Source organism: Schistocerca serialis, chromosome 1, assembly GCF_023864345.2.
Source record: "Schistocerca serialis cubense isolate TAMUIC-IGC-003099 chromosome 1, iqSchSeri2.2, whole genome shotgun sequence".
Taxonomy (NCBI): domain Eukaryota; kingdom Metazoa; phylum Arthropoda; class Insecta; order Orthoptera; family Acrididae; genus Schistocerca; species Schistocerca serialis.
In genome coordinates, this window is record NC_064638.1 from 261,571,821 (window position 1) to 261,598,852 (window position 27,032).

At 40.5% G+C, this 27,032-nt stretch overlaps 1 protein-coding gene across 2 annotated transcripts in view; it reads left to right on the top strand.

Annotated features, from left to right (window-relative positions):
• Positions 1-23,993: 23,993 nt before the first annotated feature.
• LOC126467339 (zinc finger protein 236-like) overlaps positions 23,994-27,032 on the top strand; it is a 50,321-nt gene continuing 47,282 nt past the window's right edge. The window contains exons 1-2 of one of the 2 annotated variants that reach the window (XM_050096454.1): positions 23,994-24,376; positions 24,448-24,837. In XM_050096454.1, the coding sequence (XP_049952411.1) occupies positions 24,288-24,376; positions 24,448-24,837 (479 nt within the window). In that variant the 5' untranslated portion in view covers positions 23,994-24,287. The remainder of the gene's footprint in view (positions 24,377-24,447; positions 24,838-27,032) is intronic. The other variant, XM_050096455.1, reaches the window with a different exon arrangement.

Consider the following 27,032-nt stretch of genomic DNA (forward strand, 5'->3'; position numbering starts at 1 on the left):
TTTCAGGTGACTTAGCACTGACACTAACACATGGAGAAAATGTAACCCTCACTTGTCACCAAGTTTGTTATAGCAAGAACAAACATGATTTACAGAAAAAACAGTATTACAGCATAATGAATAGGCCAAGGACTCATTTGTGATCACTTAAATAATGCTGTTTCCTTGGTGGCTCACCAGAGCGTGTCAGGGGGCCAACCCAGTTGACCTCTATAAGCAGGCCTGTGAACTGTATGGACATGTGATCTGTGAAATGGAAAGCATCATGAGTGAAGATACATCAGTGCATTTATAAAGTGCACATGAAACTACTCACAGATCTGAAGCAGCTGCTTCAGCTTATAGTATTCCTATTTATACATATATAGAATGTTCTAGCAAATACCATTATTCCATAAATACAGGGAAAAAACATAAATTAGTTACAAACTATGGCATGCACACACTTTATTCAACAAGTAAATGTTATTCAAATTTAGGTTATGATATGTTCAATATGCCTGTCATTATTAGTGATGATGTAGGGCAGATGAATAATGAAATTCTGCACGACTCACTGAAAAGTCAGAACATTGATGCTGTTCATCATCTCCTGAATGTCTGTTTTCAGCCCAGCAGTGGTTTTGGGCTTATTGTTGTACACCTTCTCTTTAATGTAGCCCCAGAAAAAGGAGTCGCATGTGTTCAGATTTTAAGAATGGCGGCGAATCAAGGTCCACGCCAGTGGGTTCTGAGCACCCCAGATCCAGAATGAAGTCCCAAAAATGCTCCTCCAGGACATCAAACACTCTCCTGCTTCGATGGGGTCAACCTCCATCTTGCATGAACCACATCTTGTCGAAATCAGGGTGACTTTGGGTAATGGGAATGAAATCATCTTCCAGAACCTTCATGTGCTGTTTGGTATTCACCCTACCATCAAGGAATATTGCACTGTTTATTCCGTGACTGGACATTGCACACCATATAGTCACCCCTTGAGGGTGAAGAGACTTCTTAATCATGAAATGCAGTTTCTCAGTCCCCCCAAATGTGCCAATTTTACTTATTGTGGAACCCATCCAAATAAAAGTGGGCTTTGTCGCTAAACCAAACCATACAGTACATATTAATTTCCATCATGCCTCATGGCCAACAGTGAAGTTTGAACGTCCTAATGCAAACCGTTCAGAAGTTATGTTGATTTTATTTCAAATAGTTCAATAATTGTATGTAAGTCCCTTATATCATAATGTTAAGTGGTAAAATATTGCAAGTGGCAGGAATTAAATCAGTGGTGCATATATTGACAGCTAACAGCTTTAACTCCTATATAACCACGCACAATGCTCAACATACTGCAATATGAAGAGATATTTGAATTTATTTCACTGAATTAGATAAAAGAAGCATTGTTGTTGTTGTGGTCTTCGGTCCTGAGACTGGTTTGATGTTACTCTACCCTGTGCAATCTTCTTCATCTCCCAGTACCTACTGCACCTACATCCTTCTAAATCTGCTTAGTGTATTCATCTATTGGTCTCCCTCTACAATTTTTACGCTCCACACTGCACTCCAATACTAAATTGGTGATCTCTTTATGCTTCAGAACATGTTCTGCCAACTGATTCCCTTCTGCTGGTCAAGTTGTGCCACAAACTCCTCTTCCCCCAATTCTACTCAATACCTCCTCATTAGTTGTGTGATCTATCCATCTAATCTTCAGCATTCTTCTGTAGCACCACATTTTGAAAGCTTCTATTCTCTTCTTGTCCAAACTATTTATCATCCATGTTTCACTTCCATATATGGCTACACTCCATACAAATACTTTCAGAAACGACTTCCTGACACTTAAATCTATACTCGATGTTAACAAATTTCTCTTCTTCAGAAACAGTTTCCTTGCCATTGCCAGTCTACATTTTATATCTTCTCTACTTCGATCATCATCAGTTATTTTGCTCCCCAAATAGCAAAACTCCTTTACTACTTTAAGTGTCTCATTTCCTAATCTACTTCCCTCAGCATCACCCAACTTAATTCGACTACATTCCATTATCCTCATTTTGCTTTTGTTAACGTTCATCTTATATGCTTCTTTCAAGACACAGTCCATTCCATTCAACTGCTCTTCCAAGTCCTTTGCTGTCTCTGACAGAATTACAATGTCATCGGCAAACCTCAAAGTTTTTATTTCTTCTCCATGGATTTCAATACCTACTCCAAATTTTTCTTTTGTTTCCTTTACTGCTTGTTCAATATACAGATTGAATAACATTGGGGAGAGGCTACAACCCTGTTTCACTCCCTTCCCAACCACTGCTTCCCTTTCATGCCCCTCGACTCTTATTATTGCCATCCGGTTTCTGTACAAATTGCAAATAGCCTTTCGCTCCCTGTATTTTACCCCTGCCACCCTCAGAATTTGAAAGAGAGTATTTCAGTCAACATTGTCAAAAGCTTTATCTTAGTCTACAAATGCTAGAAACGAAGGTTTGCCTTTCTTTAATCTATCTTCTAATATAAGTGTAGGGTCTGTATTGCCTCAGTTGTTCCAATATTTCTATGGAATCCAAACTGATCTTCCCTGAGATCAGCTTCTACTAGTTTTTCCATTCGTCTGTAAAGAATTCGGGTTAGTATTTTGCAGCTGTGACTTATTAAACTGATAGTTCAGTAATTTTCACATCTGTCAACACCTGCTTTCTTTGGGATTGGAATTATTATATTCTTCTTGGAGTCTGAGGGTATTTCGCCTGTTTCATACATCTTGCTCACCAGATGATAGAGTTTTGTCAGGACGGGCTCTCCCAAGGCCGTCAGTAGTTCCACTGGAATGTTGTCTACTCCGGGGGCCTTGTTTCGACTCAGGTCTTTCAGTGCTCTGTCAAACTCTTCACGCAGTATCATATCTCCCATTTCATCTTCATCTACAACCTCTTCCATTTCCATAATATTGTCCTCAAGTACATCGCCCTTGTATAGACCCTCTATATACTCCTTCCACCTTTCTGCTTTCCCTTCTTTGCTTAGAACTGGGTTTCCATCTGAGCTCTTGATATTCATACAAGTCGTTCTCTTATCTCCAAAGGTCTCTTTAATTTTCCTGTAGGCAGTATCTATCTTACCCCTAGTGAGATAGGCCTCTACATCCTTACATTTGTGCTCTAGCCATCCCTGCTTAGCCATTTTGCACTTCCTGTCGATCTCATTTTTGAGACGTTTGTATTCCTTTTTGCCTGCTCCATTTACTGCATTTTTATATTTTCTCCTTTCATCAATTAAATTCAATATTTCTTCTGTTACCCAAGGATTTATACTAGCCCTCGTCTTTTTACCTACTTGATCCTCTGCTGCCTTCGCTACTTCATCCCTCAAAGCTACCCATTCTTCTTATACTGTATTTCTTTCCCCCATTCCTGTCAATTGTTCCCTTATGCTGCTCTTGAAACTCTGTAAAACCTCTATTTTAGTCAGTTTATCCACACCCCATCTCCTTAAATTCCCACCTTTTTGCAGTTTCTTCAGTTTTAATCTACAGTTCATAATCAATAGATTATGGTCAGAGTCCACATCTGCCCCTGGAAATGTCTTACAATTTAAAAGCTGGTTCCTAAATCTCTGTCTTACAATTATATAAACTATCTGATACCTTCTAGTATCTCCAGGCTTCTTCCATGTATACAACCTTCATCCATGATTCTTGAACCAAGTGTTAGCTATGATTAAGTTATGCTCTGTGCAAAATTCAATCAGGCGGTTTCCTCTTTCATTTCTTACCCCCAATCCATATTCTCCTACTACGTTTCCTTCTCTTCCTTTTCCTACTTTCGAATTCCAGTCACCGATGACTATTAAATTTTCATCTCCCTTCACTATCTGAATAATTTCTTTTATCTCATCATACATTTCATCGAGGCATAACACACTCTATTTCAGCAAAATTTTAAAGTCTTTGTTCATCATTGCTCATTTACAAAATCATTTGTGATTAATTATAGAGATTGAAGGTTTCACTTTGAATGTTACATTATCATGTAGAGGGGAAAGAAAGGATAGCTCGTCTTCGACATGCTCTTTAGTAAAGTTCTGAACCCCCAATATGTCACTTTCTACTTGTTAAAATGAATATATGAGGATTTTGTGTAAGAGATAACATTAGAGACAAAGTTCCCAAGATCAACTCCCAGTCCAGCACACACTTTTAATTTGCCTGGAAGTTTCAGATCAGTGCACAATCTGCTGCAGTGTGAAAATTCGTTGTGGAAACAACAACCCAGGCAATGGCTAAATCACGATTCTGCAATATCCTTTCTTTGAGAAGTGCTAATCTCACAAGTAATGCAGTAGAACATCTGTGAACTTTGGAAGATAAGAGACAAGGTACTGGTGGAAGAAAAGATATAATGGTGGGCCATGAGTTGTGCTTGGATAGCTCGGTCGGTAGAGCACTTGCTCGTGAAAGACAAAGGCTCGAATTCCAGTCTGGCACAAAGTTTTAATCTTCCAAGAAGTTTCACATCAGAGGCAAATTGAAAACATTCCAAGATACAGTCTAGTAAAAGAGGCCCATCCACAGAATAAACTCCCCAAAAAACAGTGATAAATTACCTTCTTTGACTTGGATTGTATCTTTAGAAATACTTCACATCAAACGGCATCATTAGGAAACACATTCTACCACATAACATCCAAAATACAGCCTTCTACTAGAAATAAGATGTTTTAGCTTATGTGCTAAGTAAGTTTATTTTAGTGAGGCAGAGGAAATGTAAAATACAGTTTTTCACTGATAACAGGCCACTATATGCGCTATACCTATTATTTGATCTAATAATCATGGAATCTATCTTAGATATGGAAAGATGTTACAACTCTCATTTGAAACCTAGAGCATCAGTGACAATAAAATATTTTTATGAAATTTCACCACATTGCATTACAACTAAAGCTCCTCTCTCCTCTCTACATGTGCTATTACCTTAGCTGTTACACTCCCCCTCCCTGCTTTTCATCTTAACTTCAAGAGCTGTGGCCCCACCCATTGCATTCATTACATTTATGTTGATTTCAGTTTTATAATTTAATTAACATACATATGTTATGGAATTAACCATTCAATTTCATTCATTGCAGCACAAATTAAGGAACTTTTGGTAGCATAATTCTAGAATTGCATAGAAAATTAAAAACCTTCAGCATCTTAATCAAAAACAGATTTTTAAAATTCAATTTTTTTTTTTTCAAGTTAACAGAATGAGTCATTTAGAAATCAGTGGAGTTGTGATCACGCATATATAAACTTTGCATGAACCAATGTTAGTGCTTTTTAAACATGTTTTCCAATACAGCTTACTACAAGTATATTATGCAATGCCCAAAATCCGTTTCCTGAATTCCCATATTAAGAAGCTTCAAGTGCCAAAAGGAAATGCATACATGTCTGGGGATGGAGAACATTTATAGGCACAGGCAGCAACTCTCTTGGTATTCTGTTTTTTGAATGATGCCAGTATAATTTGGCCCTCTACAGCAAAAAGGAACTTTTTGTTTCTGGTTGCAGTATTCAAATACTCATAATCCATTCTAGATAACACCAAGTATACATTGGAACTGAGAAGGCCTATTTCAGTCTATTGCAACTTTAGTACCCACCAATGGGCAGCCGTGCAGCCAGAGCACAGGGGGGAAAGAGCGGGCAAATAGCTGAAGTACAGACAGTCAGGTACCTGGGCCCAGCCTTCGTGGCTGTAGTGCACCAGTGGAGTGAACAAGAACAGGGGTGGACAAGTGGCTCACACGTGCACAGAGCATGTGTAAAAGGGCTGCCTAGTGGCTAGTCAACACTAACCATGTCTTTCCTAGGTTGAGATAAGGTGCACCCAAGGCAGCACTGAAACAGTCTGGAGTATTTTTTGGTCCTCTGATTGGTTACAAAATTCTCTTAAAAATTAAATAAATTTTTACTTTATAACACTGCAGGAACTTCAAATATAATTTGTTATCGGAATATGTATACATTTTCTTACTTTACTGTGTTCAAGGGTATGTTATAAATTTCTGGAACAATACATCTTATGTTTCAGAGTTAAAAAATCTAGCAAAAATAAAAATCAAGAATACACACAAAATAAAGCCTCAGATGTGTATTTTTGAGCAAATTTCAATTATATTTGTAATATTTATTTATGTACAAAGACTACTCATATTTATTAAGAAATACTGAACAATTAATGCTAGCTTCTTTTGTGTATACAAGAATCCTGATACTGTGCAAGTATCTTCATCTCTGCATAACTAATGCAACTTATGTCTGCCTTTCTTCAGTCTGTCTTCTAAGACCTGTTGACTGGCTTGCGTTTTCGTACATTTCTCTGTAACCCAGACAGATATCTCCCAGGTTGGTATCTACCATCTTTCCACTCTTCTGTAGTAATCTGTGTCAGTATTTTTCAACCATGACATATTAAAGTGGTTAGTCAGTAATATTACTACCTGTCAGCATCTTCCTTCTTTGAATTTTGAGTTATTACACTGTTCTTGAATTTGGAGATTATTTCACCTGTCTCATGTATCATGGATGCAAGGTGATCATGTTTTGTCTGATGATAATATTTGTAGGGGAATGTTGTGTACTCCAGGGATCTGGACACCTGACTGAAAATGACTTACATGTTCGTGGTGCCCTCCATCAGTAATGCTGGAATTCAATATGGTGGTGGCCCACCCTTAGCCTTGATGACAGCTTCCATTCTCACAGACATACGTTTAATCAGTTGCTGGAAGGTTTCTTGGGGAATGGCAGCCCATTCTTCACGGAGTGCCGCACTGAGGAGAGGTGTTGATGTCAGTCGAGGAAGCCTGGCATGAAGTTGGCATTCCAAAACATTCCCAAAGGTGTTCTATAGGATTCAGGTCAGGACTCTGTGCAGGTCAGTCCAATACAGGGAGTTATTGTTGTATAACCACTCCGCCACAGGCAGTGCATCATAAACAGGTGTTCGATCATATCGAAAGATGCAATTGCCATCTCCAAATTGCTCTTCAACAGTGAGAAGCAAGAAGGTGCTTAAAATATCAGTATATGCCTGTGCTGTGATAGTGTTCTGCAAAACAACAAGGGGTGCAAGCCCCCTCCATGAAAAACATGACCACACCATAACACCACCGCCTCCAAATTTTACTGTTGGCGCTGCACACACTGGCAACTGACGTTCACCAAGCATTCACCATGCCCACACTCTGCCATCGGATCGCCACATTGAGTACCGTGATTCATCACTTCACACAATGTTTTTCCACTGTTCAATCATCTAATGTTTACGCTCCTTACACCAAGCGAGGCATCGTTTGTCATTTACCGGCGTGCAGTAAGGCTTATGAGAAGCCACTTGACTAAATCCAAGTTTTCTCACCTCCCACCTAACTGTCATGGTACTTGCAATGGATCCTGATGCAGTTTGGAATTCCTGTGTAATGGTCTGGATAGATGTCTACCTATTACACATTACGACCCTCTTCAACTGTTGGCGGTCTCTACTAGTCAACAGACAAGGTCGGCCTGTATGCTTTTGTGCTGTACGTGTCCCTTCACGTTTCCACTTCACTATCACATCAGAAACAGTGGACCCAGGGAGCTCACATGCATATCATCACTGTCTCTGGCCATCAGGGTTGGACTACGAGCAACAGCACATGATGGGAGAAGCAGTCTGGATGGTAGGGGTAAGGAAAAGATTGAGACGTGGAGAGGGGAGGATATCAGGGAAGGGGTGGGGGCAGAAAGTGCTGCCTGTGGGAGCACACAGAGGGTGTGGGGATAGGGTAGGCATATTAGGAACAGTTGGGAGGTTAGACGGGGGGTGAGGGGAGACAGCATGGCTGGGGAGGGTATGGAAAAGGAGAGTGGTGGAATGGAAGACTGTGTAGTGCTGGAGTGGGAGCAGACGGGATAGTTGGGTGAAGTACAGTGACTAATTAAGTTTGAGGCCAGAGATGTTATGGGTACATAAGGTATATTGCAGGGAGAGTTCCCATCGGCACAGTTCAGAAAAGCTGGTGTTGGTGGGAAGGATCCAGATAGTACAGGCTGTAAAGCAGTCTCTGAAGTGAAGAATGTTGTGTTGGGCATTGTGCTCAGCAACTAGGTGGTCCAGCTGTCTCTTGGCCACAGTTTGTCGGTGGCCATTCATGTGGACAGACAACATATTGATTGTAGTGCTCACATAGAATGCAGCACAGTGGTTGCAGCTTAGCTCGTAGCTCACATGACTGATTTCACATGTAGCCCTGCCTTTGATGGAATAAGTGATGCTTGTGACTGAGCTGGAGTAGGCAGAGATGGGAGGATGTAAAGGACAGGTCTTGCATCTACGTCTATTGCAGGAGTATTGACCATGAGGAATGGGGATGGGACCAGGAGTGGAGCAGGGATGGACGAGGATATCGCGTAGGTTCAGTGAGCCATGGAATATCACTGTAAGAGGGATGGGAAGGACAGCGGATAGGATATTCCTCATTTCAGGACATGGTGAAAGGTAATCAAAATGCTGATGGAGAATGTGATGTTGCTCCTGGATGGTTCTCAGCCATGAGGGAAGTGCTCCTTTGTGGTCGAACAGTGAGACTTTGGGTGGTGGGGAGTGACTAGACAGACAAGGCACAGGAGATCTGTTTCCATACAAGGTTATACGCGTAATTACAGTCTGTGAAGGCCTCAGTGAGATGTTAGATATATTTGGAGAGGAACTGCTCATCACTACAGATGCAATGGCCACTACAGATGCTAGGCTGTATGGCAGGGACTTCTTGGTATGGAATGGATGGTAGCTGTTAAGAGGAAGTATTGCTGGTGGTTGGTAGGTTTGATATGGAAGGAGGTACTGGTATAGCCATCTTTGAAGTGGAGGTCAAAATTGAGGAAGAAGGTCTGTTGGATCGAGCCGGACTAGATGAACTGAATGGGGGAGAAAGTGTTGAGATTCTGGAGGAATGTGGATAAGGTGTCCTCACCTTCGATCCATATCACGAAGATGTCATCAATGAATCTGAACCAGGTTAGGGGTGTGGGATTCTGGTTGGTTAGGAAACATTCCTGCAGATGGCCAATGAATAGGTTGGCGTAGGATGGCGCCACGTGGGTTCCCATTGCTGTACCACAGATTTGTTTGTAGGTAATATCTTCGAAGGTGAAGTTATTGGGGGTGAGGAAATAATTGCTCATGGTGACCAGGAAGGATGTTGGAAGTTTGGAATTCATTGGGTGTTGAAAAACTTGTATTCAATAGTGATCGGCAAGGCCTTGGGCATCAGTGATGTCAGTGTAAAGAGAAGTAGCATTAATACTGATGAGCAGGGCACCAAGTGGTAAATGAACACAAACTGTGGAGAGACAGTGGAAGATATGGTCTGTGTCTTTTATATATGGTCATAGATTGCAGGTAATAGGTTGAAGGTGTTGGTGTATGAGAGCGGAGATTCTCTCACTGAGGGCACAGTAATCAGCCACAATGGGGCATCCTGGGTTGTTGGGTATATGGACATTAGGGAATGTGTGGAAGGTAGGTGTGTGGGGAGCAGTAGGGGTGAGGAGAGAGAGAGAGAGAGAGACTAATGGGAGAGGTTATCGGATGAGCCTATGGATTTCAGGAGAGACTGGAGATTCTGTTGGATTTCTGGAATGAGATGTCTGTGGCAGGATTTGTAGTTGGACAAATTTGACAGCTGGTGGAATCCCTTCACCACATAATCCCTGCAGTTCACAACCACAGAGGTGGAGCCTTTATTAGCAGGTAGTATTGTATGATTAGGATCAGTTTTTAGGTTATGGATTGTGGTTCTTCCTGTGGATGCAAGGCTAGCTTGCATGTTGAGGAATTTGGGGAATGATGGTGAGCAAAGTCTGAGATTAAGAAAGTATGGGATGTTAAAAAGGGGTGATGGGGGCAGTGAGGGTGGATCACGGTTAGAAGAAGGAACTAACCTACTCAGGCAGGGTTCAACATTGGTCTAGGGTTGAGTCTGATTGTAGGGTTCCTGGTGAAAAAATGTTTCCACTGTAGGGACTGGGAGAAGGAGAAACGGCCTTTAGTAAGTCCAGTATGGTTGAATTTGGGGTGCGGGGCAAAAAGTAAGATCTTTGGAAAGGACTGTTACTTATATGGGACTAAGGCTTTTGGAGGAAAAGTTCATGACTGTGATTCAGGTCTGATTAGGTTCTAGATTCTGTATGGTGATGGGAGGGAGTTTCTGAGGATATGGTAAACATAGTAGGTCTGTCTGTGAGGAGGGTTCGTCACCTATGAGGGATGTGGGGAAGATTTGGAGGTTGTTGTGGAGGTGATGGATAATGGTAGTCCAAGGCAGGCATAGGAGGTGAACAGATTGGAGAGTTTTATAATGTGGCATTGCCTATGCTGCTCTAGTTCTTGAGGCAAGAGTTTCAGTGTGAGAGATCGAATACAGGAATTTGCAATAGCAGAGCAGAATAATTTTGCAGATGGAGAGGAGGTATTGCTAATAGGTTTGGACGTGATTTACATAGTTTGGCAGGATTGGGTTGAGGGGTAAGGACTGGTAGAAACTGAACAGGTGGAGGTCGCTGTGGAAGGAATGTTTGCAACTGAAAATGAGTAATTTGATGGTAAGGCCATTTGACGGGTTGGGGTGGGGTGGGATGGGGTGGGTTGGAGGGAAGGGGGGGGGGGGGGGGGGGAGGGGCATTCCGTAAGCCAGGCAATGATGCAGGAACACCATGTGGGACTGGGTTCTGGTTAGGGATAAGGAAATGTTACTGTACTGGCTCAGATGGAAGGAACAAGCGTAGAGGTGGTAGAGGATAAAATGCATAAAAATGTGCAAATTGTGTAGAAATACATGTGAAAAAGCTCACAAAAATACATCTTGCTTGTTTTTGGTGAACTTTTTGCACATAATTCTATGTAATATTTGTGTGTATGCACTTTTTATCCTCCACCACAGACCCTTGCACCTTCCATCTGAGTCAATGTAGTAAAGTTTCCTTATCCCTAGCTAGAACCTAGTCCCACATACTGTTCTCACATTGTTGCCTACGTCAAGGAATCCCCTCCCCCCTCCTCCAAATGGCCTTACCCTCAAATATGCCGTTTCCAGCTGCAACCCCTATTCCACAATGACCCCATCTGCTCAGATTACACCAGTACTGCAAAACTGCATAAATCAGGCCCAAACCTAATTGCAATACCTCCTCTCCATATGTATAATTATCCTGTTCTGCTATCCCAAATTCCTGTATTCCATCTCCTACACAGAAACTCTTGCCCTCCAGGAACAGGAGCAGCATGGACAAACCACTTTAAAAAAGTCTCCAACCTCTTCACCTCCAACACCCACCTTGGACTACCATTATCCACCACCTCCACAACAGCCATCAAACCTACCCCACATACCCTCATAGGTGCCAACCCTACCTCACAGACAGGCCTACTACATTTACCGCACCCTCAGAAACTCCCACCCACTACCATACAGAATCCAGAACCTACACAGACCCAAAACACAGTCATAAAAGTTTCCTCCAAAAGCCTTAGTCCCACAAAAGTATTGGCCAGAAGTAAGGCCTTACCTCTTGCCCGACTCCCAATTTCAATCATTCTGGACTTATTAAAGACCTTCTGTCCTTAGCCCAGTCTCTACAGTAGAAACACTTTTCCCACCAACCATACCAATCAGACTCAACTCAAAAACAATGTTTAACCCTGCCTGATTCAGTTCACTTCTTCATCCAACTGAGATCCACCCCCCACTGCCCCAAATCACCTCCCTCCCCCCTCTTAACATTACAAAATTTCTTAACTTCAAACTTTACCTCACCATCATTCCCCAAATTCTTCAACGTGAAGGCCAACTTAACATCCGCAGAAAGAATCACAATGCACCACCTAAAAGCTGACCCTGATCATATAATCCTACCTGCTGACAAATATTCCACCACTGTGGTTGTTAACTACAGGAATTACCTGGTCAAAGGACTCCACCATCTATCATATTCGTCCACCTACAAACTCTGCCACAGTGACTGCATTCCAGAAATCCAACAGGATCACCAGTCTCTCCTCAAATTCTTAGGCTCATCCCAGAATCTCAACAACCCATGGAACCTACGCAGTATCCTTGTTCATCCCTATTCCACCGTTACTCCTGACCCCTTGCCTCATGGCTCACATCCCTGTAATAGACCTAGAGTCAAGATTCTGTCCCATACATCCTCCCATCATCACCTACTCCAGTCCTGTCATGAGCATTACCTATCCCATTAAATGCAGGACCAACACAACACTCTTTACTTCAGTGACTGCTTTACAGCCTGTGCTATCTGGATCCTTCCCACCAACATCAGCTTTTCAGAACTGTGCAGATGGGAACTCTCCCTCCAGTATACCCCCTATCCCCGTAACACCTCTGGCCTCAAACTTCGTTAGTCACTGTATTTCACCTTGCAGATAGACAGCAAGCTAAACGGAAGGGGCTGCTCACTAAATTCCGAAATCCGATCTTCACTGAGGATGTAGAGCAACTATTATTACCACCAATTTTCAAATCACGCAATGATCACCATAAAAAGATAAGGGAAATTAGAGCTCATACTGAGGCATTCAGCCAGTCATTTTTCCCTCGCGCGATCCATGAGTGGAACAGAGAGGGGGAAATATGACTTTGGCACGAGTTGTACTGTCTGCCACACACTGCTTGGTGGCTAGAGGAGTATATATGTAGATGTAGCTAATCCCTGCTTGCTCCCACTCTAGCAATATAAAGCCCTCTGTGTCTGTAATACACCCAGAGTCTTCCTACTTTTCTCCTTTTCCGCTCCCGCCCTCTCTCTTTCCCTCCCCCCACCACCCGCTGCCCACCATCTAAATTCCCAACCCCACCTAGTTGCCCTACACTATCGCTACCACCCCCTGTATTCTCCTACAGGCAGCACTTTTCATCCCCCACCCCTTCCCTGCTATCACTTCCTCTCCCTGCCTCAGCCTCCTCTTTATCCACACCACCCAGATTGTTTCTCCCATCATGTGCCATTGCTTACAGTCTGGCCTCAACGACCAGAGACAGCAGTCATATGTGTGCGAGTTGTGCTTATGTAAATATGTGTGTGTTGTCTACTTTAAAAGGCCTTTTGGCCAAATGCTCACTTGTTTAGCAGTCTTTTTGTTGTGCCTCTCTGCAACTCAACATCTCAATTATATGGTGAGTAGCCTTCTATATATTACTAACAATTTCTACATTTCCTTCTTGATTAGTACTGACTTCTCATTTGAGTTCTTGATATTTGTACAAATGTTCTGCTTTTCTTCAAAACTGTCTTTGATTTTCTCTACGTGATGTCTACCTTTCGTATAGTCATTTGTGCTTCTACAGCTCTGATTTTCTTCTCTGGTCATACCTGCTTGCAATTTCCACTTTTTCCAATCTCATTTTTATATATCTACATCCCCTTTTGCCAGATTCATTTGCTGCATTTTTAAATTGTCTGATGTTTGTGGATTCAGTTCAATATCTTGTATGTTATACAAGGTTTTCTATTGAGCCATGCATTCTTGCCTGTTGATACTCTGATGTTTTAACTATTTCATCTCACAAATCTTCCCATTAGTTTTACTATTGTATTCTTTTCCACTATTTCAATCAATCATTGCCTAATGCTTGATTTGAAGCTGCCCTAAACAGGTTGATTTTTTCAATTATTCAGGTATCAGCTCCTTTTTTTAACTATCTGTTTTTTCTTTATTTTTATTTTGCAGTTCATCACCAATAAATTATGGTCAGAGCCCACATCTAACAATGAAAATCTTTTACAGTTTAAAATCTGGCTTCAAAATCTCTCTCCTACTATTTTGCATCTCTCTGAAGCCTTTCATTTTCTCCAGGTCTCTCCTACTTATGCAAGCTTCTTTCATTGTTCTTGAACTACGTATTTGCAATGATTAAATTGTACTGTGTACAAAATTCTACCAGCATATTCCCTGTTCATTTTTTTCCTTAAGTTTACAGCCTCCGATAGTTCCCCCTTGTCTTTTTTCTCCACTGTCAAATGCCAGTCCCATGTCACAATTAAATATTCATCATTGTTAATAATCTGAAGAATTTCTTTCATCTCATCATATGTTATCTGAATCTCTTCATCATCTGCAGAATTATCAGGCATATAAAGTTGCCTTTATGTATATCATGGCTATGATAACGCATTTACTATGCTGTTCATTGTAGCCTACCTGCATTTACATCTTATTATTCATTATCAGATATTCCCCTGCATTTCTCCAGTTTCATTTTATGTTGATAGCCCAGTATTCAGCCAACTGACATAATTATGAGGAAAAAAGAATTTCTGCACAAATCAAGTGAAATGCAGTGTGTCATAGTGTGAAACAACATATCACACCACAAAGTTTAAGTCAGTCTGCCTAAAATTCAGAAATTTGAACCTTAATTGTAAATTTATCAGCCCAATGATATGTTCACAAAAGTCTTCCAGTAATGAGCTCAATAAATTATACTTTTATAATTTGTTACCTATTCCTGTTATGTGCATCATTTTGTCAGCTAAAACAGAAAATCTAACAGCAGCAGTTACTACATCAATTTAAATATTCTGCAAATTTTAGTAACTCATAGAACAATATTTGTCATTGTTGATGGGACACTTCAAATGGATATTTGATTCAAGATTTTCTTCCTTCATTGGTAAGTTGCCAAAAATTTTATAAATTTCCGGTATAGGAGGGATCGTAGATATTTATTTATGAAATAACAATGACAGTCTGTGGTATAATATTCAATTTATTGCACTATCTATTTTGACCTGCAGATATTATCAAGGCATTTTGAATCATCTTAATATGCGAAGGGGTACCCGTGGTCTTGGGGTAGCGTCTTTGATTCATAATCAAAATGTCTTTGGTCCCAGGTTCGATCCCCGCTACTGCCTAAATTTTGATAAATAATCAGCATTGGCGGCCGAAGACTTCCGGCATAAGAAGTCAGCCTCATTCTGCCAACGGCCTTTTCAAAGAGGGCGGAGGAGCAGATAGAGGTTCAGGGCACTCTCTTGTCCTAGGGGTGGGAAATTGCCCCTAAAGGCGGAAGAATCAGCAATGATCAACGACATGAGGATGCAGAAGGCAGTGGAAATCACTGCATTAAAGACACGTAACATGTATCCACAGGACATGTGGCCTGTAATTGAAGAAGTGTCATGATGATCTCTCCATTGGCAAAAGATTCCGGAATAATCCCCCATTCGGATCTCCAGGAGGGGACTGCCAAGGGGGAGGTTACCATGAGAAAAAGATTGAATAATCAATGAAAGGATAACGTTCTACGAGTCGGGGCGTGGAATGTCAGAAGCTTGAACGTGGTAGGGAAACTAGAAAATCTGAAAAGGGAAATGCAAAGGCTCAATGTAGATATAGTAGGCATCAGTGAAGTGAAGTGGAAGGAAGACAAGGATTTCTGGTCAGATGAGTATCAGGTAATATCAACAGCAGCAGAAAATGGTATAACAGGTGTAGGGTTCGTTATGAATAGGAAGGTATGGCAGAGGGTGTATTACTGTGAACAGTTCAGTGGCCAGATTGTTCTAATCAGAATCGACAGCAGACCAACACTGACAACGATAGTTCAGGTATACATGCCGACGCCGCAGGCTGAAGATGAACAGATAGAGAAAGTGTATGAGGATATTGAAAGGGTAACGCAGTATGTAAAGGGGGACAAAAATCTAATAGTCATGGGCGACTGGAATGCAGTTGTAGGGGAAGGAGTAGAAGAAAAGGTTACAGGAGAATATGGGCTTGGGACAAGGAATGAAAGAGGAGAAAGACTAATTGAGTTCTGTAACAAGTTTCAGCTAGTAATAGCGAATACCCTGTTCAAGAATCACAAGAGGAGGAGGTATTCTTGGAAAAGGTTGGGAGATACGGGAAGATTTCAATTAGATTACATCATGGTCAGACAGAGATTCTGAAATCAGATACTGGATTGTAAGGCGTACCCAGGAGCAGATATAGACTCAGATCACAATATAGTAGTGATGAAGAGTAGGCTGAAGTTCAAGACATTAGTCAGGAAGAATCAATACGCAAAGAAGTGGGATACAGAAGTACTAAGGAATGATGAGATACGTTTGAAGTTCTCTAACGCTATAGATACAGCAATAAGGAATAGCGCAGTAGGCAGTACAGTTGAAGAGGAATGGACATGAAACTTCCTGGCAGATTAAAACTGTGTGCCCGACCGAGACTCGAACTCGGGACCTTCGCCTTTCGTGGGCAAGTGCTCTACCAACCGAGCTACCGAAGCACGACTCACACCCGGTACTCACAGCTTTTTACTTCTGCCAGTACCTCGTCTTCCTACCTTCCAAACTTTACAGAAGCTTTCATATCAGCGCACACTCCGCTGCAGAGTGAAAATCTCATTCAGGAATGGACATATCTAAAAAGGGCCATCACAGAAGTTGGGAAGGAAAACATAGGTACAAAGAAGATAGCTGCGAAGAAACCATGGGTAACGGAAGAAATACTTCAGTTGATTGATGAAAGGAGGAAGTACAAACATGTTCCAGGAAAATCAGGAATACAGAAATACAAGTCGCTGAGGAATGAAATAAATAGGAAGTGCAGGGAAGCTAAGACGAAATGGCTGCAGGAAAAATGTGAAGACATCAAAAAAGATATGATTGTCGGAAGGACAGACTCAGCATACAGGAAAGTCTAAACAACCTTTGGTGACATTAAAAGCAACGGTGGTAACATTAAGAGTGCAACGGGAATTCCACTGTTAAATGCAAAGGAGAGAGCAGATAGGTGGAAAGAATACATTGAAAGCCTCTATGAGGGTGAAGATTTGTCTGATGTGATAGAAGAAGAAACAGGAGTCGATTTAGAAGAGATAGGGGATCCAGTATTAGAATCGGAATTTAAAAGAGCTTTGGAGGACTTACGGTCAAATAAGGCAGAAAGGATAGATAACATTCCATCAGAATTTCTAAAATCATTGGGGGAAGTGGCAACAAAACGACTATTCACGTTGGTGTGTAGAATATATGAGTCTGGCGATATACCATCTGACTTTTGGAAAAGCATCATCCACACAATTCCGAAGACGGCAAGAGCTGACAAGTGTGAGAATTATCGCACAATCAGCTTAACAGCTCATGCATCGAAGCTGCTTACAAGAATAATATACAGAAGAATGGAAAAGAAAATTGAGAATGCGCTAGGTGACGATCAGTTTGGCTTTAGGAAAAGTAAAGGGACGAGAGAGGCAATTCTGACGTTACGGCTAATAATGGAAGCAAGGCTAAAGAAAAATCAAGACACTTTCATAGGAGTTGTTGACCTGGAAAAAGCGTTCGACAATATAAAATGGTGCAAGCTGTTCGAGATTCTGAAAAAAGTAGGGGTAAGCTGTAGGAAGAGACGGGTCATATACAATATGTACAACAACCAAGAGGGAATAATAAGAGTGGATGATCAAGAACGAAGTGCTCGTATTAAGAAGGGTGTAAGACAAGGCTGTAGCCTTTCGCACCTACTATTCAATCTGTACATCGAGGAAGCAATGATGGAAATAAAAGAAAGGTTCAGGAGTGGAATTAAAATACAAGGTGAAAGGATATCAATGATACGATTCGCTGATGACATTGCTATCCTGAGTGAAAGTGAAGAAGAATTAAATGATCTGCTGAACGGAATGAACAGTCTAATGAGTACACAGTATGGTTTGAGAGTAAATCGGAGAAAGACGAAGGTAATGAGAAGTAGTAGAAATGAGAACAGCGAGAAATTTAACATCAGGATTGATGGTCACGAAGTCAATGAAGTTAAGGAATTCTGCTACCTAGGCAGTAAAATAACCAATGATGGACGGAGCAAGAAGGACATCAAAAGCAGACTCGCTATGGCAAAAAAGGCATTTCTGGCCAAGAGAAGTCTACTAATATCAAATACCAGCCTTAATTTGAGGAAGAAATTTCTGAGGATGTACGTCTGGAGTACAGCATTGTATTGTAGTGAAACATGGACTGTGGGAAAACCGGAACAGAAGAGAATTGTGGTGCTATAGATGAATGTTGAAAATTAGGTGGACAGATAAGGTAAGGAATGAGGAGGTTCTACACAGAATCAGAGAGGAAAGGAATATGTGGAAAACACTGATAAGGGGAAGGGACAGGATGATAGGACATCTGCTAAGACATGAGGGAATGACTTCCATGGTACTAGAGGGAGCTGTAGAGGGCAAAAACTGTAGAGGAAGACAGAGATTGGAATACGTCAAGCAAATAATTGAGGACGTAGGTTGCAAGTGCTACTCTGAGATGAAGAGGTTAGCACAGGAAAGGAATTCATGGTGGGCCGCATCAAACCAGTCAGTAGACTGATGGAAAAAAAAAAAAAAGTGTGAACTAAAACTGGAGGATCAATGAATCAAATACACTGCCAGAAAAAAATTAGTACACCCCATTAGAAGTTTCCAGTTCATTCGAGATTTATTCTTGCAACAGTGCATATGGGGTACATGAAATGATCACATTTACATATCAATAGCACAAGTGGTTCTGAGGTACCAGGTATTGATCCATGCTCAAACACCCATATTAGAAGGTAGTGTGTCCTCCATGGACAGCAACACAGGTGCTGAGACTGGCACCCAATCAGTCACGAACATACCAGTCACTTCTTGTCCGATCATATCCCAGATGTGCTTAATTGGAGACAAGTCTCGAGATCTTGCTGGCCAGGAAAATTGCCACATATTGCAGAGCACATTGAGTTTCACAGGCAGTGTAGGGGCAGGCATTATCCTGTTGGAGCAACACATCACCTCCCCAATGCGAGAAGAGCAAAAGAATGGGTCTAACAACATGCTGCACATGCCAAATGTAGGTAAGCGTTTCCTCCAGAAACACCAAAGATGACTGAGAGTTTAGTTTATTGCACCCCAGACTATAAGACACGGGGTCTTGGACGAATGTACTCTATGAGACAGTGCTCATTGGGTTTACGTCATACATGCACGCAACCATCACTTGCATGCAGGAAGAATCTGCTTTCATCACTGAAGACCCACAGCACATCTTCTGTGTGATCCTCTGACAGCACCAGTCAAGCCATGCATGTCGATACTGTGGCATGAGTGGAGGACGAGCTAGAGGTGTGCATGATCATAGTCCCATTGTTAATAACTGGTTTGCAACGGTTCATGTTGACATGTCTGTGGTCATAAACCCTTTAATTTGTGCTGCCAAAGCTACAGGATCTGCTACTGATGCCCTTACAATATGACAGTTCTGGCGGGCATCTATGCTGCATGGATGTTTAGAACCTCAACTACAGGTGTGAGACTGTTCATGTGACCACTGATACCAGCATCATTGCACAACTGATGCAGCATGTCCAAGACTTGTGAAATTGTCTGAAAGGACCATCCCACCACTCAGAAGGCCATAATTTGACCCCTTTCATACTCACTCTGTTGGCTGTAGGAAGCACGAGTTCATCTTTGTGACCTGCTTGCCTGTTTGATTCACACAATTGCAAAACACTGAGACTTCTGACTGTGAGCTGTCCCTATTAAAGGATAGACACTGATCACATTCTGGTAGCTATGCCACTATGCTACTATTGGTGGACAATGTTGAAACCATTATCAGTACATCTGCTAACTGTCAGGTAGCATATGCCGTCATCGGATCAAAATAGATGTTGTCTTTCCAGGTTTACAATTTTTTTTTCTGGTGTTGTATTTATGAACAACACACATATCTGCAACATGTGCTGAGCAACTTTAAAACTGCTTGACAATGACAAAATAGTATCGCAGTGGCCTCTAAGCTGTCAGTTCATTAGGGCCCCTGATGATGGCAACATAGTCGCTTGCTGAAATATTATGCCCACTGGACACTGACGTCTGTCCAGTCAAACATGAATTATTTTGTCATGACTTATGTTGGGAGAAAGTGAAAAATCAAATCACTTGATAATCTCCTTAGGGTACAACTGATTGTGGAATAAATTGAATCTCAAGCTCATTTGAGAAATACAATGTGACTGTGGCACTAAATACAGCCAAAATTTTGAAAACAAAATATTGTTGGCATGGTTTTGCCCCTATTTTCTTCTACGACACTATGAAAAGTTCTGTTTTACAACAAAATATACATGGAACTGTTTAGCTTCTGCTGTTGCTGTCATGAGAAGGAAGAAACTTCTTGAATTAACAGCAACACTTGAGAACAAAATTTGCTTTTGTACTGCACTTGCAGCACGTTACACAAAACTGCTCACCAGCTAAGCATTCCCCTTGAGGTGCACTGGTCTTGCTCCTTCATCATCGTTTTGAAGTACTTATTTTGATATTTTAAGAAATATATGAAAATTCTGGCTGTATTCCAGATCCCTTGGCTTAAATAAAGTCCTTATACTTTGAATCTCTACTTTTCAGGTATCCATACACAATTATGATGTGGTTACAGTATGTAACACAAATATTTCCATAGGGTAAGTATAGCGCACATGTAATTATCTAAATATTGCGAAAATATTGCAGATTGACATGATGCATATTAAACTGTGACAAAATAAAGAGTTAGTATTAGTAAGTCTTAACAACTGTAATGACTGCAAAACATTGCCGTTATAAGAGCATTTCTGTTCTACTTGGCAGGAACAGAAAAGCTGTTTGCTGACTCATGCTCATCAAAGGCATTGGCAGAGATTGTAAAGAACTTAGCATCACATAGTTAATCATCAGTTATAATGATAAACTGAATGGAATATCATCAGATTTCATTTTTAATATTTTACAAAATGTTAACTTCATAATTTTAACCCAAAACTCTTGTAATAATACAGAGGACAACTGTAAGGCAAATAACAAAATGCTACTATAATTGACAATAATACCTTAAAATTTTAAAAAGCTTTAATATCCAAGCATGAACACATGCAGATTAAAATAATTCCTAAAATGAATTATTTTTCACAGAATGGAAGTTATATAACTGGCGTTCTGGTTAAATAAATCTTTATTACTTTGAACAGAACTCTTGATCTTTGTTTTTGATGTATTAGTGGATAACAGTATTGTTTTCTGAAAGTATATTTGCACCAACATTCTACCAGTAGTTTTGTTTCATAGGTGTGTATATCACAGTCTTTTCTTCAGTTTTTGATATGCAAACATTGTTATGTTTTAATCTTACCTACCACTAGATATTTTGTAATATCATATTTAAGAAACTTCAAAACTTTCATTAAACAAATGAGAATACTGTACACGCTCATCAGCTTCGAAAATGATCTACTGTAAATAAACTACAAATTAATGTTTCAAAATGTATGTTAGAGCTTCCTGGTGATAAATGAGCACACACTTTCTGTTGCTGTTAGTGAAATTAGCATGTTTGGATAAACCATATTGTTGTGGATTTTCACCAGGACCAAGATGAGCGCCATGCAGCCAGTCTTAGAGAGCAGCACAAGAAGCAGTCTGTCCATAGGCGATAATATTGTCACCATGAGGGTCAGATATAGGTCCAGTCCAGGTTTGATAGTATTTTGATGGGCAGTTCAACAAAGTTTGAACACTAGTACTGCTATGTGAAATGATGCCAGCTAAAGTCAGAAAGTAATAGTCATTACATATTAACTTTACATTCAATACAGTAAGTTATTGCTAGGGGAGCACAATTTTTGTGCCAATGTATTTGGCCCCTAGAAGAAATGGGACCAATATGCCAGTGCTTAATATACCTAATGGATAATCCAACACTGTCAATGGGATACTCTTAATAGGAGTAGAGTTTATGGGGGAGAGTGAGCTGATGGGGTTTAATTGGCCTAGTAGGAATATAGGTGGATACTGCTTGAGCCAAAATATCTTCAAGGAAGGGCGCAGTGAATAGTGTGTCATCAGGGGTTTGCAGTTTATTGTGTGATTTTTGATATGTATATAAATGAAGTCCCAGGAGCCATTTCAGTTGGCATGAGAAGAATCCTGCAAGAATTTTTGGAGGGGATGGGGGAGGTGTTGTGCTTTGGGTATTAAGTCTTGGGTCTGGTGCAAGGAGTAATGGAACTGGTCTATTGGAGTAAGGGAGCCTGATCATCTAGTAGAGTGTTAATAAACTGACAGGACTGAACAGATGAGGCAGTAGTGGCTATTGATGTTAAGATCGACAGCAATCCAATAGTGAAGAAGGTCTGTTTGAAGTGGATGAGGAAGTCTTAGGATATGGGTTTTGGTACAAAAAAGCAGTAGATGTTGGCACAGGTTGCAGTTAGATTCTTCAAGTACCAGTAAATGGTAAGGATTCGGTGCCCTAAGAGATAATTGAATAAAGGTTGAGTAAGAGGAATATCCCTGAGGTGTCCAGTTGCTACCCATGAATGTCTGTGGGGTTAAGGATGACATGTTGACTGTGTAATGTAGTTGTAGGAATGTTTCATTAAGGATAAATGCTTGGATGTCATGTTCAGACTGGATGTGGATGAAATGGTTTTTGCTGGAGTTTACAGACAAATATTATGGAATAGAGTATTGTGCTGTCTTCATATCATGCTCTCTTAGGTGATGAAGTAGGGCTGGAAAAGGGTTTTAAACTATATTTTTGATGTAATTGAAAAGGAAGCGGCTCTGGTTTTGGGATTCGATGATTTGGACATTAATATGGAACTGTTAAGGTTCTTGTTGGAGGATATGTGCAGGTTCAAAGGGTTAGTAGTTCTCGATACAAGTGGCAATAGAATGGGTAATGTGTTTAGCAGTTATGGTGGTACAGAAGGAGTTGTTGGGATGAAGGGTTGTGCCAGTGGGACAGATGTGGAAAATAAGTTTAAGTTTCGTGGTTGGTGGCTTTGGTTTATATTTATGGAAATGTGTGGATTGAGACTGGTTACAGATTTTGCGGTGGGTGGGAGTATAAGTTTTTTTTATGCAGACAGTTTGGTTTGCAATGGGGACAGGGCTGTGGCTTTCTGAAATTTCGCTTCAATGGTCGTTGCACTGTAGCATTTTATGACATCTGTAGGCGATTGGATGGGATTTGGATGGTTCTGGCACCAGTGGTTGGCAACTCGTGGACCAAAGGATGCGAAACCATTTCACGAGGCCTACAGGAATGTTACTGTTTCGGTCATTATATAGGGAACAAAACTTGCAGAGATCTGATGCATTTCGTGCAAGGAAAAAATAATTCAAAACAGCTGCTAGAAGCAGGGTCCAATAGTCGGGATGCGATCTGTACGTTTTGATGTTAACTGTTATGTCGCATTTTCATTCCAGAACTGCCTTGTAGCTGCTGCTAAACCACCTTCCTGCTTGTGACACGCTTGACGTGAATAGCTCTACGGCAGTAACCTTTCGCCGATGCCTTGTTAAAAATAATCTTTAACACCTGAGCAAGTGACGCGAAACCAGTTTACACATTTAACAAAAAGAATTCTACAGCCAGTGCGGATTATTTTTCTCAAAACATCTCAGAATACTGTGTAGCCTTAGAATATCAGTTTTGCCTTGGCATTCTCAGTGGCGGGCCTTCTATACGTCGTCGTTTGTCATGCAGCACACCGCATTTGGCGCGTAGCATCGTGACAACTGCCCCAGTGCCACACTGCAACAATGTGGATCGTGGATGGAAGACGAAGACGAGAGGGCTGAAAAACAGCGCAGACAATAAAGACAACGATAAAAGCAGAACCGGTAGCGTACGAAATTAGGAACTGAGAACTGAACGCAATAGCATAGCTCAAGCCTAAAGTGTTCCACAACTCGAATGGTGCGAAATTTTTACCCTGGGCGTTGGGATTTGTGGAATGAAACAAGACATTTTAGCAATATCTCATTATGTAGTAATTCAGAAACACGAAATTTGTATTCGAACAAAATATGTGCTACGAAAGAGAAAGTGCAGTTTTTTGTAGTTATTTGAAAAAATTATCTTTCTTATACCAAAGAAGTTCATCGATTGCTTCTGATGTTAGGAGTTCGCCAGTAGATAGCGCCAAGTTCAAGCTGTTAGCTGAGTTTGGCATGTAAAGAATGGCGTCTGGTTGTTTGTTTTATGTGATGTTTTAGTTTGTGTGGGCGGCTTGTTGATGTTGAGGCGTCAGTTCTTAGCAATAATAATAATAATGAAATGGCTTGACGATCACTGTGTTTCGAACTAATAGGAAAAGTTTTTAATACGCCCTCCCTTACGAGTGCCCTATATATTTTATGGTAATTGCCTGTTACGTATTTTACCAGCGATAGCTATGTCCCAGCAGTCTGAAGCTAAAAAACATGTTTGCGTTCTTTGTAATACAAAGCTCGATACAAAGGAAGAGCTGCAGGAACATTTTCGGTAAAGTTCGTCGATGTTACACGTTTGCTAACAAATTATAAACCTGTGCTATCATTTTTTTTTCTTTCCAGGAAACACGCAAATAAAGAAATTGATAACAGAGGCCGTCCTTGTAAGCAGCTACAACCAGCTGCAAAGACACCAAAACAGCCAGTTCCAAATCGTGCTAGCGCGACAAAGCCATCTGGAAAATCAGATGAAATAATTTGTGATGTGTGTGGGCAAGAATTCGAAAATGTCACCATTGCCATTCAGCATAAGTTCCGGAAACATCCTGAAAGTGCAGCTAAGCACTTCTGCCCATATTGTGGCATGCAGTTTCCTCTTAAAATTAATCGTGACAAACATCTTTCCGACCATCCAGATAAGAAGCCTGAGAAGATGTTTCCGTGTGAAGATTGTGGCGTTGTTTTCTACAATGAAGAAGCTCAGTCCTACCACGTGAAGTCAACGCACAAGAGGTACGTTTACCTTCATGTTTGCTGTACGATAATATCAATATGAACCTGTTCGCAATTTTCGTGAGCGCGATGGTTAAACAGGGATGCCCCCAACAGGTGTCTTAAGAAGTGTTTGTTTAGGAAGAGTAAGTGTTAGTGCCACTGAATTGACATTACACGTAGTATTGCAAACAAGGTTTTGTTTTAGTTTAAAATTTGTGTATAGTTTGGTAGTTTCGCTATGCAGCAAATGGTTGCTTATATCTGTACATCTATGCCTTACAAGTGGCTGAGTCATACTTGACATACATTCCACTTATGACACAGTCCTCAGTATTTTTATACCCCTGTTAGACATGAAGTATGATGATTTTTAACTGTTCACTCGCTCAGTGTATTGTAAAATTTTGTCATCTTTTCTGTGAAGTTACTGTAGCAACGTCGACCAATACAGTGGAGTTTGGTTATCTGCAGAAATTTCATTCCACAAGCACTAAGTGGATATATGGGGTCAAATTAACGTAGCCAAGCCAAATTTTGGCTTCGTCTCATAACGTGATAATGTGGCATGTGACATAGTATTTACACAAAGAGAAAGGGAACAGAAAACTTAATATTTCTTTTGCGCCTTCATGAGATTTTGTAATGTGGGCTACACTGACAGACTGATTTGTAGTGTAGACCAAGGTGTATGCCAACATTGGAAATTAACAATCTGGTTATTAGTTGGTGGAGCCCATGAATGTGAACGTATGAAATCCTAAATGTCATTACACACTGATCTGTAATGTGGCGCACAGTGTAATAATAATAATAATAATAATAATAATAGCAGCTTTATTCGACATCGAATGGTACAGTGCACATGTACAAAGAAACAGTAATGATTAAAGTTATTTGTACAATACACAAGACACATTCTTCTGAATACGTCATTAATTTACAACAAAATTACAATAAGATGTTTACTGTTTTCTATTCACATAATTTCACAAAGCATTTGTTGTTCTTCATATAAGTATGGTACTCTTCTAATGTGTAGAATGGGTGTTTTACTAAAAATTTCTTAAGCTGATGTTTCAGTTTAATTGTAGGAAGAGCCATGACTGCACTAGGCAGTGTATTAGCTAATTTTATACCTGCGTACTGAGGCCCCTTTTTGTAAAGTGCTGTTCTGTGGCTGCCAATGTAAAATCTTTCTTTATTTCTAGTATTGTACTGGTGGAAATCTGAATAAGTGCTTGGGTGCAGTCTTTTCACAAGCAATATGGCTTTTAGAATGTATAACAGTTAACACCTCTGTTTTTGGAAACAAGTTGCGACAAGATTTCTTATATTTTGCTCCACAGATTATTCTCACACCCCTTTTTTGAAGAATGAATAGCTTATCTAGATTAGCTTTGGTTGTTGCCCCCCAAATTTCAATAGCCTACCATAGTTCAAGTGAGAGGAGAAAAGAGCATGGTATGCAGTCTTTAGGACTATGGTGTCTCTACAGAACTTGCTAATAGTACTGATTGCAAATATATTTTTTGACAACTTAGTTGCTAGGGAGTCAATATGTGTGTCCCATTTCAGGTTGCTTTGGATTGTTACGCAAAGGAATTTTACACTAGATTCTTTCTTTACCAATTTGTTGCCCATGTATAATTTAATTTCATTATTCAAACTACTTTTGTTAAACTCCATCAAACATGTTTTACTGGTGCTTACATTTAAGTGGCTTTTATTAAAAACACTGAACAATTTCTTTTGTCACATTATTACACTCAGCCTCTAGTTCATTACATGATTCCTTTTTACATACAATGGACATGTCATCGGCATACAGAACAATTTTGGAATTTATAGTACAGTATTTAATATCATTTACATAGATTAAGAACAGAAGGGGGCCCAACACCGAGCCCTGGGGCACGCCATATTTTATGCAAGTGATCTCTGATTTGTAAACACCACTTTCTGTTTTAAGTAGAACAAACTGTTTTCTATTGCTCATATAACACTTTATTAGGTAATAAGCAGCACCTCTAATGCCCATGTTCCATAGTCTCTAATGCCCATGGTATTTAGGTTGAAGAGTGATACTTTGGTTTTGAATTAGTGAAGTGGTATTAAATAGTTAAGGTAATGCCCCAAGGTTTCAGACAGCACAAAGTCTGTCATGTAGGGCCTCCTAAGTGAACCTTGTAGTCGTGTTGCTGTTTCTGGTGGAT